At 42.0% G+C, this 21487-nt stretch overlaps 1 protein-coding gene across 1 annotated transcript in view; it reads left to right on the plus strand.

Annotated features, from left to right (window-relative positions):
- The first annotated feature begins 280 nt into the window (after positions 1-280).
- Positions 281-21487, plus strand: part of LOC121583171 (neural proliferation differentiation and control protein 1-like) — a 35522-nt gene continuing 14315 nt past the window's right edge. The window contains exons 1-2 of the mRNA XM_041899373.2: positions 281-852; positions 19142-19303. Coding sequence (XP_041755307.1) covers positions 744-852; positions 19142-19303 — 271 coding nt within the window. The 5' untranslated portion in view covers positions 281-743. The remainder of the gene's footprint in view (positions 853-19141; positions 19304-21487) is intronic.

Consider the following 21487-nt stretch of genomic DNA (forward strand, 5'->3'; position numbering starts at 1 on the left):
CAGTCGACTACTTTAAAATGGTGGAAGCCCTCAATGGCAACGTCCATGCTAAAGTGGTTAATATCCATGATGAGTCCTCTATCTCTATGAAAAGAGGCACAACTCTGAAATAAAGTAGTACATTTTTTTCAAAGTTGCAAAAATGCCACGAGCGTCCACTTATATCAGTGCATTTGTAACAACCTAACCATAACGAAACTTCTATTCGATCAAATAAGCCTCACGTAGCAAATTAGCAATTCAATATTTTGTTGAACAAATTCGACACTCATAGACCTCCATACAAAGACTCCTCACCGTGGACAGATTTTAGGCGGAGTAAAACCTTTTCCTTCGCGTCTTCCCTTTTGCTTGTAATTGCAGCTGTGCGTACCGCAAAACGGATTAGGAGAGCGTCGTGACGGCATCGTCTACGTACCTCTCTCACAAAACAGCGAGAGCTCAGCAATAACAGCCCTCACCATCATTTCTTCAAGCTTCACCCAACAAAGCGCTCCACTCAATGGGATCCTGCACAAAACAGAGGAGACGAAATCGTTCACCACCACTCTATTACCGAATCTGATAATTGCAACTGAGCGCTTTTTCTACTCAGCCTACCTATTCCGCATTCTGACTACATATTTACAGAAGCTGAGCACATTTCCTGAGCTTCCTTCTATAGTAAGGGGATTGGGGTATGACCGACGCCCCGACTCCCCATCTCCAACTCCGTTCTATCAGTTGTAGGAGCGCTTCGCAGCATGCTATCGCCGAGAAGAGGGGTCGATCACCGAGCAAGGCCAGCCGCTACGCTTCTAACCCAGGTTGCTGTCATTGCAACCTTCGTTGCTATGAGCGCTTGTATGCCAGGTAAGAAAAGCTCGGCGCATGTTTTGCGCACATTTATTAAAGTTGATGTGGATGATGTCATGCTGTCAATGAAAACATATTTGCAGGTGTTACCGCGTTCCCTAACATATGGTAACATATTTTAGGCATACACCAACTCATGAATATATTAACTGCTGTTGATTTCTGACCATAGGCAATTTTAGAATTGAAAACTGATATTTCAATTGGTGTGTGTATCACCATTGTGAATGCTCTGTGTTTAAGCACGCAACTTCAGAGCACCTGTGGTTTCTGTGAGGCTTGGGGAAAGCTCAATTCATAGTGCATAGCACAGAATACACTTCAGAGATTTGGGTGATGTTTCAATACATTCTATGTATCTGAAATGTGTTACCTCAAACACACAACATCTTGCTTTTATTTATTTTTACATTACCCTGGGGGGTGGAGGAGAGAGAATACAAGAATGCGTCTGGCTGGGGGTGACCTGATAAGATGTGACATGTGACATATGGCATGTCTCTGGACACAGACAGACACTCACACTTAAATAGTAATTACCAGAGCCATATATAAATGGCCATTACTGACTAGTGATTACATTGCATGGTTACCAGAAGGCCAGGAACCTTTATTAGGTTACAAGCCCGTACTACACGACTACAAAATGCATTACCAAGATACCATGTATGATATCATCCATATGTAGACCCTTGGACACACACACACACACACACACATACACTTGAGTATAGTGAGGTCATGTATTGTCAACCGTGAGGTATCTTATCTTAGGAAGTGGTGGTGAAATTGAAACTGGCTATCAGCAGGCAAGCTGTTCTGTGACACGTTCCCCCTGTCAGAGAGACCACAGAAATATAATCACTAGAATGGGAATCCCTATTCAAATCAATGGTCAGAGGTTCTATGTCCATTCTAGTGATGGTATCTAGGATGTCCTGTGACACATTCCCCCTGTCAGAGAAACCAGTGGAGATCTTCTGTGTATAAAGTGACGCGGAAGGGCAAAAAAGCATCTAACGACGCACTTCGCTGTTCTACGACTGGTCTGAGGCAGTCTGTAAATAACAAGAGTTTTCAAGTGCAACTTTACTAACAATGGTTTTGGGAAACAGCTTGGAGATTTAACGATGCTCCTACGAAGGTTCTAAGGGTGAGTTTAGCCTTAAGATGCTTTTGGGAAACTGGGCCCTGTATATTTTCGCTCCAACCCTAATCTAGCACATCTTATTTAAAAAATGGGTTGATAAGCTGAATCCGGTTAATTACAACTGGGGTTGGAGTGAAAACCCACAGGAGGGTAGCTCTCCAGGAACAGGATTGGAGAACCCTGTTCTAGATTGTCCTGTAACACATTCCCCCTGTCAGAGAAACCACAGAAATAGAATCACTAGAATGGGCATCTCTATTCAAGTCAATAGTCAGAGTTTCCTGTGTGGCTCAGTTGGTAGAGCATGGTGCTCTAATGGCTAATTTCTCTGAAGGGGGGAAAAAAACTACAAAATTCCCTGAGAATACATTACATTACATAACATGATTAAACAATACTCCAAGCCGCAGCTTCATACTACTTGTCAAACATAAAGAACTAACGCTGTATACTGGACGTTGGGGTGGGCTTGGTTTAGGGGGTCCACGGGAGGCTTTCTAACATTTATTTGGATTCCTCACTTTTTAATCATTGTTAAGAGGATGTTTAGTTCAAATTGGATGTTGGGTACTATATGTATTGAATATTATATGAATCCTATAAATTGAAATGACTCAGATTTGTCCGTTTAAAATGAATCCCAAACAAAAAACATTGATTTCAAAGTTTAACAAACCATACAACTCTATGCACAAGGACTACTTTTAACATTTTACACTGATCATTTTACAAAAAACGTTTACTGGAAGAACTGTGCAGATGCAGAGTTTAGTAACAGAATTTTGGTGAAATCTTCCTCAGTTCTTTTGTGTCCACATTTTCCAAAAATATCTGCTCCGAATTAAGATTCAACGATGTCTACAGAAAGAATGGGGTGTCAGCGATGACATGACACATTGACTTTGAAAAAATATATATTTTGGTTATTGAACTACAGTAAGTGAAGTGTATTTACACCCGGTAACGGAATTATCATCATGGGTCCCTGATCTGTACTACACAGAAATGCATAATTATGGATATGAATGTAATTCTCTTCATGGTGACGTATCCTGAATAGGTACACAAAGGTATAAATATGCAATATCCTCCTTTGCTTATTTGGTTATTATTCTACACACTGGCAAAAAAAATAAAAGAGCTCTGCAAGACCAAATTTGGTTGGTTTGGTCAGGACCAACTCTGAACCAGTCATAGACGTCTTATGTTTCACAAGTTTGGACATCAAAGTACAGCACAGTAGAGCTCAGTACTGTACTCTACTTTTCTTTACTGTATTGTACTGTACTGAGCTCTACTCTACTGTGCTGACCAAACTTGTGAATCCAACTGTGGTTTGTGACTACTATGATTTCCTATTGTAGCCAATTCAATTGTAGATATTCCGTTACCGATTTTTCTGAATGTATGTCGCGTTTTAATCACATAATTCATAAACCAAAGTAAAATCAGTTAAAACACTAACTAATTGGTATGTCTACCTTCACTTGTTACTTCTGTAAACTTTCATTATCCTCTTAAAGATATGTGGGTTTTTAACAGAATTTCAAGGCATAAGGCAATGTTTCTTAAACTTACAGAAGGCAGAAAAATGTATCCAAAACTAAATATGTGTTGATATTAGTTGGCAGGGGTCATTACTTCAATATTATTGTGTTTTGAGGTATTTCTAACACCTTTTTAAGACTTTTTCTGGTAGACCCCTTTTCTATCTGTTTGACCAGAAATCAAAGCCTTTGCTAATTCCATATTTTTGGGATGGAAAATGGTTGAAAAATGTATATATGCCTTAATAATAATAATAATAATAATAATACTTAGCTTTCATTTGACACCCAATTTGACATGCTCATATGAACTTCACATGTTGGTGCTCATGGGTTCTTTTACTTGACCGATGGCCAATTTGGGTTCAATCAGTTGGCTTAATTTGCAGGAATTCTTATCTGTTTCTAACTACAGAAACCATCTCAGGTGGGGTTCATGGCTGCTGAAATGAAATGGAAAGACCCTGGTGTGAGCTCATAAGCACAGGTAGCAATGGCAGAGTTGGCTGTGTCCCAAATGACACCCTATTCCCTTTTATAGTGCACTACTTTTGACCGGAGCTCAAAGGATGGGCAAAAGTATTTCACTAAATAGGGAATAGGGTGTCATTTGGGACTCAACCTGGGTCTGTGAGCTCAGGTTAGAAGGGCTGTGGATAGAAGGGCTGAGAGGTGAGAGCAGGCTTCCGTTAAGGCTGTAAAATTGAGATAACCTGATTATAGTGCACTACAGCTGTATAGTATTCTGCTCCTAAAGGAGGTGGGCTGGGCTGGCACTCATGTCCTGCACACACTCTCACCGAATGGCTAAATGTCCAAAAAAGACTGTTTTAGAGCAAAGCAGTTTCTGGCATTATGTTTTAGAGAGAAGCAGTTTGTCAGGCCATTGGGCGACTTTGTCCCTATGCCAGAGGGATGTCCCATTTGTTAAAATTCTGATATATAATGTGGGTTTCTTTCTCCAGTCATTTGGGTAGGAAATAGCTCTGGCATCACTCATGGTGTAGACAAACAGCACGAGACATGGAAAGATTCAACGTTTGTTTTAGAGAAGCATTCTTCTGAGTCTGGATGCATCCACAATGGACCCCTATGCCCTATATAGTGCACTACTTTTGACCAGGGCCTATAGTGCACTATAGGGAATAGGGTGCCATTTAGGATGCTGCCTCTGACTGTTCAAGGAAAACATAGGCTTTGTCTAACTCTTCTTGGAAGAGATGCCACTTGGAATACCAGAAGCACAATTAAAAGGCTATCAATGATAATTGAGAATAAGAGGATTGACATTTAGTGTTGAGAGAAGAGAATGTTTTGGGGGGGGGGGGACTCATAATTAAAGCATGACAGTCTATCGATTACTTTGTCGCAGTGGAGATGTCGAATGTGTTGTTTTGCTGCTGCCCCAAGAGGAGCAGAGAAGGAGGGAGGAGAGATGGATGAATGAAAAGGTTAGCTGCCAAGGTTTATTAGATGCTGTGGAGTGTAACCGGGGCAACAACATCAGGGCAGTTCTGTTTCTTTCCCTGAAGGCGTTGGTTTTGGGAGCGAGACCAAATTTGGTTTCTTCATTTCACCTGCCTCTTGTCGTCTTACAGGCTCTCACATCTGCAGAGGTCTTTGATTTAGCCTCAGTGAGAAGTGCATGGACTTGCTGTTAGACTGGCACAGTCTTAGGGCCTTTTTACACTAACAAAATATTTGAAGTAAGATCTGATTTAAACATTAAGAAACCATAATTTGTTTTCCATATATTTCCTGGCCAACAGTGTGTTTTTGTATAGAAGTTAATGGAAAATGTAAATAGACTGACATCACACATGGTGAACTAACTCAGCAGCTTTCAGATCTTATCTTGTCACAAAAGAAAGACTAAATTAATTTTAGATTCAGAGGTTCCAAAACGTGTCTGCTGCGCTGTATGCGTCTTGAATGGCTGCGTGTCCCCAAGTAGTCAGAGTAGCGCTGGCTTGAAGATGAAATCCTGTCGACATGTCAGTGAGATGTTTAGGCTTTCTGCTGATGTGGTGTGCTGCTGGCACTGGGAGGACCAGCTTATTCACTGTGTTGGACTGACTCTCTTTCTCACTCTCTTTCTGTCTCTTTCTCTCTAGTGTATTTCTTTCTCCCTCTCTCCCTATTTAGTTATTTATCTTTCTCTCAATCTCTCTGCTGCATCTCTCTCTCTCGCTCTCTCAGCTGTTGTTGTGAATAACACCTCTGGTGTCGTAGGTATACAGTATGTTCAATAACTCACTTCACTCTCACAGCTCATCACAGTACTCTCTCTCAAACCTTGGTTACTCTTGAACCATCTAGGACGTCATGCATGTCCTGTTTCTCATATTTCTATGAGTACTACTAAATGTAACGTAAGAGGACGCTTCTAGACTACTTGACATGACTGAAACCATCTTTGCTCTTCTTGAATCCTCCTTTCTATTCTGAAGAGAGAATATAATCAAAGTACTTTGAATCATATGTTACTATATTCTAAATAGGCATATTATTTTTACTCAACAGAAATATTTTCCATTGCAGAGTTCTATTCCCAGAAATGCTTATATCCTACAAAGGTAATTTCAACCACATCCTCAAATGAAGATTGAGGGACCATGTCTAATAATGTATTTACTCAGGCAGTAAATCAACATTCCAGTAACCAGATGGACATTACATTACATTTGTGCTTTTAATACCAAAAACATAAGGACACTACTACTACTCTGTTTATGCATACTAATTCATTTTATGTCATATTTTTCCATCATAACTAGGGAATGCTTTATGCACAATCTGGATGAACCGAGGTGAAATAATGTGAAGTGCATTAAGAATAGAATACAATATACTTTATTATTCCCATATCTTTTTACGTTTATGCCTTAAAAAGCATTTTAATATCACTTCTCTCATGTCACTGTGTCATTCTGCACGGCTAAACAAGCACACAAGAAGTCCACCTTGCATATGGCAGATTAAGTGCATAAGCCAAACCAGTCCATCTATTGGACTTTTTGTGTCCTTGTTTAGCTGTGCAGAATGCCACAGTGACTCACAGGAGAGAAGATACAGTAAATTAATAAGTAGTGTGAAAAAAAATATCAGGCAGTCAGCTGGGGCTATCTGTGTTATTATACAATACACACTGGAGGGGGTCTCAATGACTTTCAATGGTTCACATGGGCTCACGCCTGTAGGTTCTCTCAGGTGAGATCAGATCGTACTCACTACTAGACATTGTTATGGCAATATTAAATGTCAATAGCCTAGAAATAGATTAATCTTGGTCCCTCCATATGCAGTAGCGATTGAGCCTAGGGACGAGGTTACTTTTGAGCCTGGGGGCGAGGTTACTTTTGAGCCTGGGGGCGAGGTTACTTTTGAGCCTGGGGGCGAGGTTACTTTTGAGCCTGGGGGGCGAGGTTACTTCAAACCCTACAGTATAGCTCACTCACTGACAAAACACCTGGAACAATTCTATGTAATACACCTGAGACCATGACAACTAGACCCATATATGTAGGGCTAACAGTAGCCTATTCCGAGACCATGGCAACTACACAGATACTTTTGGTCATGTAGTGTATGTGGACACCTGCTCGTCGAACATCTCATTCCAAAATCATGGGCATTAATATGGAGTTGGTCCCCCCTTTTGCTGCTATAACAGCCTCCACTCTTCTGGGAAGGCTTTCCACTAGATGTTTGAACATTGCTGCGGGGACTTGCTTCCATTTAGCCACGAGCATTAGTGTGGTCGGGCACTGATGTTGGGCGATTAGGCCTGGCTCGCAGTCGGCGTTCCAATTAATCCCAAAGGTGTTAGATGGGGTTGAGGTCAGCGCTGCGTGCAGACCAGTCAAGTTCTTCCACACCAATCTCGACAAACCATTTCTGTATGGACCTCACTTTGTGCACGGGGGCATTATCATGCTGAAACAGGAAAGGGCCCAAACTGTTGCCACAAAGTTGAAATCGTCTAGAATGTCATTGTATGCTGTAGCGTTATGATTTCCCTTCACTGGAACTAAGGAGCCTAGCCCGAACCATGAAAAACAGCCCCAGACCATTATTCCTCCTCCACCAGACTTCACAGTTGGCTATGTGCACTGGAGCAGGTAGCGTTCTCCTGGCATCCGCCAATCCCAGATTCGTCCGTCGGACTGCCAGATGATAAAGCGTGATTAATCACTCCAGAGAGTCCAATGGTGGCGAGCTTTACACCATTCCAGCCGATGCTTGGCATTGCGCATGGTGATCTTAGGCTTGTGTGTGGCTGCTCGGCCATGGAAACTCATTTCATGAAGCTCCCGACGAACAGTCCTTGTGCTGACGTTGCTTCCAGAGGCAATTTCGAACTCGGAAGTGAGTGTTGCAACCGAGGACAGATGATTTTTACATGTTACGTGCTTCAGCACTCGGCGGTCGTGTTCTGTGAGCTTGTGTGGCCTACCACTTCGCGGCTGAGCCGTTGTTGCGCCTAGACGTTTCCACTTCACAATAACAGCACTTACAGTTTACCGGGGCAGCTCTAGCAGGGCAGCAATTTGACAAACTGACTTGTTGGAAAGGTGGCATCCTATGACGGTGCCACGTTGAAAGTCACTGAGCTCTTCAGTAAGGCCATTCTTCTGCCAGTGTTTGTCTAGGGAGATTGCATGGCTGTGTGCTCGGTTTTATACACCTGTCAGCAACGGGTGTGGCTGAAATGGCCAAATCCACTAATTTGAAGGGGTGTCCACATACTTTTGTGTGTATATATAGTGTACATGTAGGGCCAACAGCAGCCTATTCCGAGACCATGGCCACTAGACACATATGGCCAGCAGTAGCCCATTTCAGGCCATTTCCCAAAACAAGGCAATATTAGCAGAGACAACATGTTCAAACAAGACATTGATCTTTTGCAGCCCCAACCAGCCACTCAACAAACAAATAACATTTTAAGAAAATGTGACAGAATTAATTACATTAGAGCACTGAGCTACATTATGACTGATATTTGTGTTGCCTTCGTGTCCTGTGTGCGTCCCAAACGGCACCCTATTCCATATGTAGTGCACTACTTTTGATGGCTTTGGTCTAAAGTAGTGCGCTATACAGGGAATAGGGTGCCATTTAGGATGCATGTTAGTTTCAGATGGGGTTAAGGGGAGGAGGAGAAAGCAGGGGGGGAGGAGGAGAGGGAGGGAGATAGAGCAAAACTTTACAGCAGCAGCTCAAATTTGTTTACATCCCTGTTAGTGAGCATTTCTCCTTTGCCAAGATAATCCATCCACCTGACAGGTTTGGCATATCAAAAAGCTGATTAAACAGCATGATCATTACACAGGTGCACCTTGTGCTGGGGACAATAAAAGGCCACTCTAAAATGTGCAGTTTTCTCATACAACACAATGCCACATAAATTATGTCTTACGTTTTGAAGGGCCGTGCAATTGGCAGGAATGTCCACCAGAGCTGTTGCCAGAGAATTTAATTTTCATTTCCATAAGCCGCCTCCAACGTTGTTTTAGAGAATTTGGCAGTACGTCCAACCGGCCTGAGAACCGTAGACCACGTGTAACCACGCCAGCCCAGGACCTCCACATCCGGCTTCTTCACCTGCAGGATTGTCTGAGACCAGCCACCCGGACAGCTGATGAAACTGAGGAGTATTTCTGTCTGTAATAAATCCCTTTTGAGGGGGAAAAAACTCATTCTGATTGGCTGGGCCTGGCTCCCCAGCCCACTTGGGAGCCAGGCCCAGCCATGGCTGCGCCCCTGCCCAGTCATGTGAAATCCATAGATTAGGGCCTAATGAACTTATTTCAATTGACTGATTTCCTTATGAACGGTAACTCGGTATAATCTTTGAAATTGTTGCATGTTGCGTTTTATATTTTTGTTCAGTATAATAACAACCAATACAGAGAGTGAGCACCTGAGGAGGACTGTTTGAATTTCCGCTTTAACTGTGGCACTTGCAGAGTACTGCAGATGGGAGATAAATCAATCACATTTATTTAGAAAGCCCTTTTTACATCAGCAGATGTGCTTCTACAGAAACCCAGTCTAAAACCCCAAACGGCAAGCAATGCAGATGTAGAAGCACGGTGGCTAGGAAAAACTCCCTAGAAAATGCAGGAAACTAGGAAAAAACCTAGAGAGGAACCAGGCAGAGAGAGACACACACGTTCGGTGAACAGGTCAGGGTTTCGTAGCCGCAGGCAGAACAGTTGAAACGGGAGCAGCAGCATTGGGCATCATGAGTGGCAGCTGCAACCTTTTCTCTGTCTCTAATGTATTGTGTCCTGCTATCAATAGGGAATAGATAACTAATATATGCATCACTGGCTTGTCATTCAGACCCATATGGTGCCATCGACTACAGCTAGAAGGGAGCCAGACTGAAAAAGGTTTTAAATACAATACTTAATGACATTCACTCATTTCCTGAGACAGCCTTACAAGAGATGAGCAATGAGACATGTTGTCACACGTGAATAGAAAACGAAACCAGATTATCACAGGTTAATTTAAACACTACCAATAGAGCAGAAGTGTGCCAAGGATCCAATATAGAATTGTCTCTACGCTACAACACTGTAAGAGTAAGGACGAGTCCCATGTAGAGTAAGGCTCAGTCCCTATTCCCTATATAGTACCCTATTGGCTCTGAGCAAAAGTAGTGCACTATGTAGGGAATAGGGTGCCATTTGGGACACAGCATACGTCTTCATATTAAACAATTTGCCAAAAGGAGGATGCTAATCAGTCTGCCTCTTTGGCAGTGATTGAGTGAATGGTCTCTTCCTGTTAACATTGTTCAAGCAGACAGACAGACCGACAGCTTGACAGAGACAAAGCCTCCTATTTGTAAATAGAAGGCTCTTGATGGACAGAGGCTGCCTGTCATGTTTTCAGATAAGTGCCACCGCTGCCGCTCTTCAGTGCCCTGGGTACACAGGGTTTAACTACTGCTTCCTCACTCTACATTTGGCTCCTGACAGCACCTCCCAGCCTGCCTGGCTGGTCTGGCCCTGAGGATCACCAGCCCTAATAGGTAACGGCAGGTTGTGGAGGAGCATGGCACACGCAGATAGACACTACAGAATGAAGGAGAGAGCAGCTCAGCTGGCAGTGAGGAAGGAGAGGCAGGGGGGAAACATTGAGTCTTGCAGGGTTTCAATCATTCGCATTGGCAATGTCACTGACTATACATTGAGTGAGAGGTGGTGGGACTGACAGAACTATAAAAATGTTTTCAGTTTAATATTGTACTGTTCCAGTTCCTGATTGCTTTGATAATCCCCAAGCAGTGGTTTAATTTCATTTTGAGTCCGTTACATTTGAATTCTTATCATGAATTCATTGGAGAGTTCTCAGAAAACGATTGGCATTGTTCTAAATCATAGGTAGTTTGAATGTAATTGACTCTGGCAGACAGTTCATAGGCATAGAACACTTTCATGTCAGAATGCAGGAGACAGTCTTGACTCACTGTGGGTTGGGCTCAGTTGGAGATATCGCACTACTGCATTCACCTCTTCTGTCAGAGTAGCTTTGCATTCAGTAGGTGAGCTGCTAGTGAACCTGGGTTCAAATACTATTTGAAATACTTTAGGGCTGACCCCATTTTGTTGACTGGTCAATTGTTTGGTCGATAGGCTGTTGGTCTACCAATAGTTTGTTTAGTCAAGCAGTTGCAAAAAAAAAAAAAAATGTTTTATGGCACGTCTTGATTGATGGACTAATCCATTGTGAGGCCGCAGGGATGCCTCACCAGTAGTACATTTACCATTAATTACCATAACTTCTTATCTACAATGTTTATTTGGTTACGGTCATTTCTGTTAATTCATTCAATATATTATTATTACAGTCTTATTGTTGTCATTGTAGGAGTGGACACGTTGTTTGCAGAGCGCACAACCTAGGCTACACCTGTGAGAAACAAGTTTTGGTTGGTTTCATTTCATTTACAAGTTGTCAATTTAGTAATTGTGTTTTGTTTGGAGTGCTCCTGTCAATGTTGATTAAGCAAGCGCACCTGATTACGCATAGAAGTAGGCCTAGGCTACCTGGCCTGCGCGCAAATGTAGGCTTATAAATGTGCCCATTTGGGGATCTGATAGTCTTAATTCACCACCACTAATGAGCTGTGGAGCTTCTCAAAGTAATTAAACAGTTAGTTAACAAAGTCTGTATTTACATCCATTGAGAAAGGCTACATTGAGGAATTATTGTCAATTTCAAAAATCTTTCCAGCTCTCTCCCTTTCAATAACCAATTGGCATGAAAGGGAAAAAAATGTAAAATGTTGTGCTCTGATCCGGTGGAAACGTCATAAAACAGGCCTACATGATTACTTCTTATCCCTTACACAAATAGCCTACAGCTGTGTCTGTCCGGAGCTCACTGGCACAGGAAACTCTGAGGGGCCAGAATATTTTATACAATGTTGCAAGTTTGTTAGTGCAAGCTTTGGGCTGGACCAAGTTGATAGTTGATAGTGTTTCAAGTTCCTTGCAGACAGGCCATGCATAGCCAATGTGATCGTTTTTCTTATCAGGATATTTTCTACCTGCAGTCTGCAATATTTGTATTTGTTGACTTTATGTAGGCTATTTTTACATAGTTGGAAATGGCAATAAAGTTACTTTTAGATTTATATAATTTTCATGTAGATATCTTTTTTTATTAAGCACATGACAATGATTTTGAGCTACGAAGGCTTTATTATAAAATAAATTTAAATGTTCCACAAAAATGTGCATATGAAAATCCTAACTGGCACGCAGATCGGTAGAAATGGTAAGATAAATTGGCACTCCAAATGGAAAAGGTTGCCAACCCCTGGTGTAGCCTATAACAGGCAACTTCGGGAGCATAATGGCAGAAGCGGGAGGAGGAGGTTCGGAAACAGTTTTTTTTTCTTCTGGTTATGCTGTATTGATCTCTGGCTCACTCTTGAGTCATTTGTGTGTCTTAACTATTTAATCACAGACTGCGTAAGGCATCAGACAAGGTCAGTAGCCTACATATAAAATTGATTTTATTAAAACACATAGGGTGTGTCTATATATAGAAAAATACACGTCATCATAAGTGGACAAGGACGCTCGGATCTTGTTAGGTGTTCATACCACTCACCACAGAATTAAATGGAATTTGTAGGATTAAAAATATTCCTTTCTCTTTCTTGTTGTTTCTCCTAATGTATCAAGGCTGGGTCTAGGCTAGACTAGCTGATTGTAGAGAGACTGTGCTCTCTGGGGAAATTAGGTGGGGTGATGTGTACCATGCTGCTGCTGAATGAAGATTATAGGAGATCTGCTCTCTGTCAGGACCAATTTAGAGTGCTAATTTGTCAAATGCAAAAATAGCAATTTGGGTCAGAAATGTTGTTTAGTCAGATCAGGAAAACTGAGTTTGTGTCCCAAATGGCACCCTATTCCCTACATAGTGCACTTCTTTTGACAAGAGCCTTAAAGGGAATATTTTTGCCATTTGGGACGCAGGCTATAAGAATGAGGGCAAATATGAGAATTTGGGCGAATAAAAATAGATCAGTATATATTTTTAGATACTATACTATTACATTCATATTGGAATTCATGAATAATTCTTATCAGAAACAGAATGGGACATATCCTACTACTTTAAATAAACACTACATATGTCCCCTGTCCTTGGTCTGTTAAACCTCACTAGCCAACTTCAAATAAATGTTCCTCTCTCCCTATCGTTTGTCTTAATCTTACCTTACTCATCCCCATTTGTCTCTTTTGATAGCTCCGGTCTCATCTAGACCCCCCCCACCTCCCCCATTCTCCATCCTCGGGTTCTGCGTTCGCAGTGTGACTCACACCTGATGATGCCACACCGTCTCAGTTGCCATGGCAGTCGTTATGGCAACCGCAGCAGCCTTTCAGAATTTCAGTTGCATAGCCCTCCAAAGGGATGGGATGTCAGTCAGTGGTTAGTATTGATAGGTTTACTTGAATGATTTACTTCCCTTGAATGTGTAGGGTAGTGTCTACACTTATTACTCAGTGGTTGAAAAAGTACCCAATTGTCATACTTGAGTAAAAGTAAAGATACCTTAATAGAAAATGACTCAAGTAAAAGTGAAAGTCACCCATTTAAAATACGAAAGTATTCAGACCCCTTGACCTTTTCCACATTTTGTTACGTTAAAGCCTTATTCTAAAATGGATTAAATAAATAAAAATCCTCAGCAATCTACACACAATACTCCATAATGACAAAGCGAAAACAGGCTTTTAGCAAATTTATTACAAATAAAAAAACATACCTTATTTACATAAGCATTCAGACCCTTTGCTATGAGACTCAAAATTGAGCTCAGGTGCATCCTATATCCATTGATCATCCTTAAGATGTTTCTACAACTTGATTCAATTGATTGTACATGATTTGGAAAGGCCTGTCTATATAAGGTCCCAAAGTTGACAGTGCATGTCAGAGTAAAAACCAAGCCATGAGGTCGAAGGAATTGTCCTTAGAGCTCTGAGACAGGATTGTGTTGAGGCACAGATCTGGGGAAGGGTACCAAAAAATGTCTGCAGCATTGAAGGTTTCCAAGAACACAGTGGCCTCCATCATTCTTAAATGGAAGAAGGTTGGAACCACCAAGACTCTTCCTAGAGCTGGCCGCCCGGCCAAACTGAGCAATCGGTGGAGAAGAGCCTTGGTCAGGGAGGTGACCAAGAACCCGATGGTCACTCTGTCAGAGCTCCAGTGTTCTTCTGTGGAGATGGAAGAACCTTCCAGAAGGACAACCATCTCTGCAGCACTCCACCAATCAGGCCTTTATGGTAGTGGCCAGACGGAAGCCATTCCACAGTAAAAGGCACATGACAGCCCACTTGGAGTTTGCCAAAAGGCACCTAAAGACTCTCAGACCATGAGAAAGAAGATTATGTGGTCTGATGAAAGCAAGATTGAACTCTTTGGCCTGAATGCAAAGCCCCACGTCTGGAGGAAACCTGGCACCATCCCTACGGTGAAGCATGGTGGTGGCAGCATCATGCTGTGGGGATGTTTTTCAGCGGCAGGGACTGGGAGACTGGTCAGGATCAACGCAATGATGAACAGAGCAAAGTACAGCGAGATCCTTGATGAAAACCTGCTCCAGAGCGCTCAGGACCTCAGACTGGGGCAAAGGTTCACCTTCCAACAGGACAACGACCCTAAGCACACAGTCAAGACAACGCAGGAGTGGCTTCGGGACAAGTGTCTGAACGTCCTTAAGTGGCCCAGCCAGAGCCCGGACTTGAACCCGATCGAACATCTCTGGAGAGACCTGAAAATAGCTGTGCAGCAACGCTCCCCATCCAACTTGACAGAGCTTGAGAGGATCTGCAGAGAAGAATGGGAGAAACTCCCTAAATACAGGTGTGCCAAGCTTCTAGCGTCATACCCAAGAAGACTTGAGGCTGTAATCGCTGCCAAAGGTGCTTCAACAAAGTACTGAGTAAAGGGTCTGAATACTTATGTAAATGTGATATTTCAGTTTTTATAAAAACCTGTTTTTGCTTTGTCATTATGGGGTATTGTGTGTAGATTGGTGAGGGATAAAAAAAGAAAAATAGAATATGGCTGTAACCTAACAAATTGGAAAAAGTCAAGGGGTCTGAATACTTTCCGAAGTCACTGTACTTAAGTATCAAAAGTAAATGTAATTGCAAAAATATACTTATATCAAAAGTAAAAGTATAAATAATTTCAAATTCGTTATATTAATCAAATCAGACAGCACCATTTTCCTTTTTTTTTTTTATTACGGGTAGCCAGGGCCACACTCCAACACTCAGACATCATTTACAAATAAAGCATTTGTGTTTAGTGAGTTCGCCAGATCAGAGGCAGTAGGGATGACCAGGGATGTTCTCTTAATAAGTGTGTGAATTGGACCATTTTCCTGTCCTGGTAAGCATTGAAAATGTAACAAGTACTTTTGGGTGTCAGGGAAAATGTATGGAGTAAAAAGTGCATTATTTTCTTTAGGAATGTAGTGAAGTAAGTCAAAGTTGTCAAAAAATATATATATATATATATATATATATATATATATATATATATATATATATATATATAAGTACAGATACCCCAAAAAACTACTTAAGTAGTACTTTAAAATATTTTTACTTAAGGACTTTACACCGCTGTTATTACTATACAATTATTAACGGGGCACCAGTCCAGTTATTGGACAAAAGAAGACCTGACTAATGAGTTGTTTAAGTAATGACTTTATAAGACTACAATTAGAATAATAGTAACACATTGATTCATCTGAAGATATGGATCCATTGGAGTTCTTTACTTGAATAACAAAACCAACACAATTGATTTATACCATCAACATTTATTAACACTCATCAAAATATTTACTAACATAATGAGAATGATCCTGAAATATTAAATAGAATGAAAGATAAGAAGTGAATGCCTGGAGATCCTGAACATTAAATGATGTTATACTCAGTCTGTAATCAGTCTGTTGTGGCTTCTAGATTGTTCAGGCCGCATGGAGGAGGAGGAAGTAGATGGCTGTGTGTGCGTTCTGGTTGAGTTGGGTGGGTCCTCCTTGGTGTCCTAATGCTTGTTGCTCTTCTCTGTTGACTCCTTGCTTTAGTTGCAGAGGCTGTGCTCTAATTGTCTATCCTTCTTTCCTTGTAGTAGGTTATTTTAAGTGTACCGTTCAGCTCTTAAGACTTCTGTCTTCTTCTGAGACTGTTTAGTACCAATTTCTGTACTGCATTACAGCTACTATTCCCTAAAAGGTACTTTTCCCCCTAACTTATCAGTTACCAGTTCTGGCCATTTAAAGGCAAAGGTCCAGGGCCTGTGGTCGGCCTGCTGGAGAGGGAGGTCCTTCTCCCTCCTTCGGGTCCAGAGTTCAGCGAGGGGATCAGTACTTTTCTAGTCCTGCTAGGTCACATGGTATCACCCCTAGGTGTCGAGAGCCATTTTTACCAGCAATTGTCTTGGAGGTAGAGAAGATATTTTGGGGAGAACCTATTTGGTTAAGGTCAATTCAATCATAATGTTCAGTATTGTTCAACATATGACATTCAAACGACACATCGCTACAAATGCTTACCAGTCCCTCCAGGATTCTACGATCACATTATTTTAGGTGCAAAATCCACAATTCCCCACATATTATGCGAGGGCTTGCAAATTTGACCAATCACTGCACAATTGCCGCATAAAACAGTAAAATCATCACTATATTATCCCATAAAACTGACCCATTACCACAGTACAAAAAGAGGGCTCGCAATTTCAACCTATCACCGCACATTTACTGCGTAATATGGTACAATCAAGCCACACGTCAACAAACGTTTTCCCTTGTCAGCACATTTTCGTGACAAATTGGACAAAATCATCTCATATTGCCATGCAAAATGTCAGAATTGCCACGGAAAAATCAAGCATCTTCGCCCTCAAATATCACAGAAAATCCCAGCGAAATCCTGGAGGCTTACAGACCATTGGCAGGCGATGACAGAAAAGGCAGTGGCTGGTTGTATGCATTCCTCTAACAGCCATTTTAAGTCTAGCCCAGCTGACCCCTGTCACACACACAAAGACTAGGACTGTGTCCCAAATGGTACACTATTCCCTATATAAAAGGTAGGGCACTATATAGGGAATAGGGTGTCATTCGGCACACACCTTAACAGTCTGTGGAGAGCATTATTCAGTCGGTTAGGGGTTTAGCCAGGTCTTTACTCTGCTAGGCAGGCTAACTCGGCATGATAACAGACACACAATGCAGCAGGACTCCGGAGCCTTGGGCAGACTGACTCACTCACTATTTTGGTCTGCCATTGAGGGGTATTATTCCATGTGAAAAGGGCCCTAGCTAACAGCTCAGACCCCGTCTGCTTTCTCCCTTAACGCATCCCACCTTCACCCCACTGCATACAGCCATATATCAGACCGGACAGCTGTTCACGACCTTGGCCCGACTCCGGCCCCAAAACATTATCAAATAACCGAGATCCCTGATTTTTCAGTAAGAGGTAGTGAAGGAGATGTCGTGTAGATAACATTGTCTTCTGAAACTAGGGGTGGCTCTTAAATGGCGCCCTATTCCCTGTTTAGTCCACTACTTTTGACCAGGGCCCATATCAAGTCTGATTAGCTGTAGCTTGGTGTGTGGTAGAGCTGATGACTGTATTAGATGTACATTCAGGTTGTCACCTTAGGCACCCTGATAATAGCTAGGCTGTAAGACTTAATGCCTGCATAATGAGATGAGTGGTGTCAGGTCCAATTTGTGTAAAAGCCTCAATGGTTATTATTGTCATGGAGACCAGTGCTTTGATTTTTACATTTTTTTTTTTAACATTCTTAGTTATTTAGCAGACGCTCTTATCCAGAGCGACTTACAGTTAGTGAGTGCATACATTTTCATACTGGCCCCCCGTTGGAAACGAACCCACAACCCTGGCGGTGCAAGTGCCATGCTCTACCAACTGAGCTACAATTTACATTTGATTTGCATTTTTACGTTGAAATAAAATAAAATTTTATTTGCCACATGCGCCGAATACAACATGTGTAGACCTTACAGGGAAATGCTTACTTACAAGCCCTTAACCAACAATGCAGTTTGAAGAACATAAAATAGAAATAGCAAATAATTAATGAGTAGCAGTAAAATGAAATAACAGTAGGGAGGCTATTTGCAGGGGATACTGGTACAGAGTCAATGTGCGGGGGCACCGGTTAGTCGAGGTAATTGAGGTAATATGTACATGTGGGTAGAGTTAAAGTGACTATGCATAGATAGTAAACAGAGTAGCAGCAGCGTAAAAGAGGGGGTGGGGGGGCAATGCGGGTCCGGGTAGCTATGACTAGTTGTTCAGGAGTCTTATGGCTTGGGGGTAGAAGCTGTTAAGAAGCCTTTTGGACCTAGATTTGGCGCTCCGGTACCGCTTGCCGTGCGGTAGCAGAGAGAACAGTTTATGACTAGGGTAGCTTGTGTCTTTGACCATTTTTAGGGCCTTCCTCTGACACTGCCTGGTATAGAGGTCCTGGATGGCAGGAAGCTTGGCCCCAGTGATGTACTGGGCCGTATGCACTACCCTCTTTAGTTCCTTGTGGTCGGAGGCCGAGCAGATGCCATACCAGGTGGTGATGCAACGCAGTTGCCATACCAGGCGGTGATGCAACCAGTCAGGATGCTCTTGATGGTGCAGCTGTATAACTTTTTGAGGATCTGATGTTATAACATGATGATGGTCCTCTGTAGCTCAATTGGTAGAGCATGGCGCTTGTAACGCCAGGGTAGTGGGTTCGAACCCCGGGACCACCCGTACGTAAAAATGTATGCGCACATGACTGTAAGTCGCTTTGGATAAAAGCGTCTGCTAAATGGCATATTATTATATTATTATGATGTAATGCGTCTGCTGTGATACCAACACTGACAGTCAGGAAGAGATAGGCTTGCATTTCCAGTTTTGGTGGAGGGGTACTGGAGTTAAAATCCAAACGGTGTGAAATCCAGAAATGGATGTGAATACTAATGTTACTTTGTGTCTATCTGTTTTCACAGGGTCTTCTTTAGTATGCCCACGTAGCTTGGACTGTGCCCGAGCAGGGAGGCATTTCTGCCAGCCGGGCAGCTCCCACTGCGGCCCCTGCCTCACCCCGCTGGTAGAGAACTCACGTGGCAGATGCATAGTGAAGAGGAGGCACAGTCACAACCCTCAATTTGGTAAGTTCACATACACCTACTAATGCATTGCTGTTTGTTTTCTACTGCTAGTGTAGGAACAGTAAAGCCACACGTGTTCAATGTAATCTCGACAACCCAGAACCGAATCTTGCGTGAGCTACTCAATTAGGTTCTGGGTGGAGGATGGAGATAAGTTGTACTAGTGCGGAACCAGAGCACAGCCGCAGTGACACAAAGCAGCGCACAGAATTGTTACACATTAGTCGTCATACCCACCATCTCCCAACATGTGTAACATTTTAATGTTCTCGTTATCACAAGAGACTAGTTTAATGTGAAAAGGACTTTACGGTGCTCAATTTTAATGGCAGGATGCTATTAGTATTAGTTTCTCCCTTCCAGTCCCCCACAGCCTCTGACTTTAACAAGTGTTAATTATGCAGCTAGGAGGTGCGTCATCAGGAGACTGCGAGCTGATCGCTCAGGAAGAAGGTCCGTTGTTTGGAGAGAGTTACAGCAATAGAAAGGATGGTTTTGGCCAAAATGAGAATTAATTCCTTTCATAAAGTGGTACCGATACAAAACAGTGGTCACTAAAACCTTAAAGATATATCTTAGATTTAGTCATAGGTCAGACACTGGAGGGGACACTCCATGAAGGCCATACATACAGAAGGAAAGGAAGATTTGTATGTATTGGATTTTAGTGTTGGAAAGAAATCCAGTACACCATTGAAAGACTGAAATGGCAATAGATTTAGAATAGGGATCATTTCACCTGATTCACCATCTGTCTGTGAGATGTATGGCTGTCTGGCCTGGACCCAGTTTCCAAAAATTATCTTAAGGCTACGTTCATCGTTAGAACCTTCGTAGGAGCATTGTTAGATCTCTGAGCTGTTTTCCAAAACCATCTTTACTAAAGTTGCTCTTGAAAACGCTCGTTATTTAACGACTGCCTCAGACCACTAGTAGAACACCTAAGTACGTAGTTAGATGTTTTTTTTGCCATTCTTGATTTTATTCTTTACACAGACCTCCACTAAACACAAAATCAAGATGTTTATCTGTCTTTTTGTGACCTCCGATAACTTCAGAATGAATGTGACTGACAGTGACTACAAATACAAAGTTGCCCATTTCTTTGCATAACAACCGAAGGTTATAAAACCACAGGATTTAAATTAAAACCGAGATGACTGTATTAAAATATAAATACACTATAGACTACATAGACCTATATCTATGAATGATATTGAAATAAATGTCATGTTAATTCAATTGAGTTTTATTTCACTATTTGTACACTACTGTGTAACATTTCTGTCTCAATATATTTCATAATGTGTAGCCTAACGTGCCAAATCTTGATTTGGTGCATTATTATAGGGTAAGCATTAGAAAAAGCTGCCTCAATATTTGTAGCCTTAGGTGATAGGCTAATATCTCTCTACAGGCTGATCCGTCGTCAGTGTTGTGGACTAATTCTAATGTTAAGGTAAGATGGGAAAGAGAGAACGCTGATCCGAGAGCAGTGCCTCCTTTCGATCCTATCCGTATTGTCACATGCCTCAACGACTCACTTAGCAAATGCATGTTACATCTTCGGCCGTTGTAGAAACGATGCATCGTTAAAACACTCGTAAGCCTAAGTTCCATCGCTATCGGGAAACTGGTATGTAGCAAGAGATATAATAGTTCATGGCTGTCTGGCTTCTAGTGTTGTTAAGTGCTGAGCAGACCACTGGGCCTGTATTAGATCCCACTCATCTCTAAAGTCAGCTCTGACTCACTCACAGCCTACCCACTGGGCACAAACTGCTAAAATCAACGTTGCTTCAACGAAATTTGTCAACGTATTGTGATGTGGACTCTACGTGGAAAATACATTGGATGTGAAAAAAGTCATCAACGTCAACATCAACTGTTGTTTTGAGGGTGACATTTCAACCACAGGATTATGTCGTCATGGTAACCGAATTTCAACAGACAAACCTTGTATAAAATATGTTGAATTTGTACATTTACAACGTCAGATTTTCAACGTTATAGCCACTATCAAAATAAATAAACAATAGGCTGGGCAACACCTCCTACTGAGATTTGATCTATCTACAGCTATCCCTTCGGTCTCCCATCCAGGGTTTTAACCAAGCCCAGCTTAGCTATGATATTATATCGTGAGAATGAATGTTGAGAGATATCCACTTAAAAACGAAATAC

The sequence above is a fragment of the Coregonus clupeaformis genome, chromosome 18 (genome assembly GCF_020615455.1).
Source record: "Coregonus clupeaformis isolate EN_2021a chromosome 18, ASM2061545v1, whole genome shotgun sequence".
NCBI classification, from domain to species: Eukaryota; Metazoa; Chordata; class Actinopteri; order Salmoniformes; family Salmonidae; genus Coregonus; species Coregonus clupeaformis.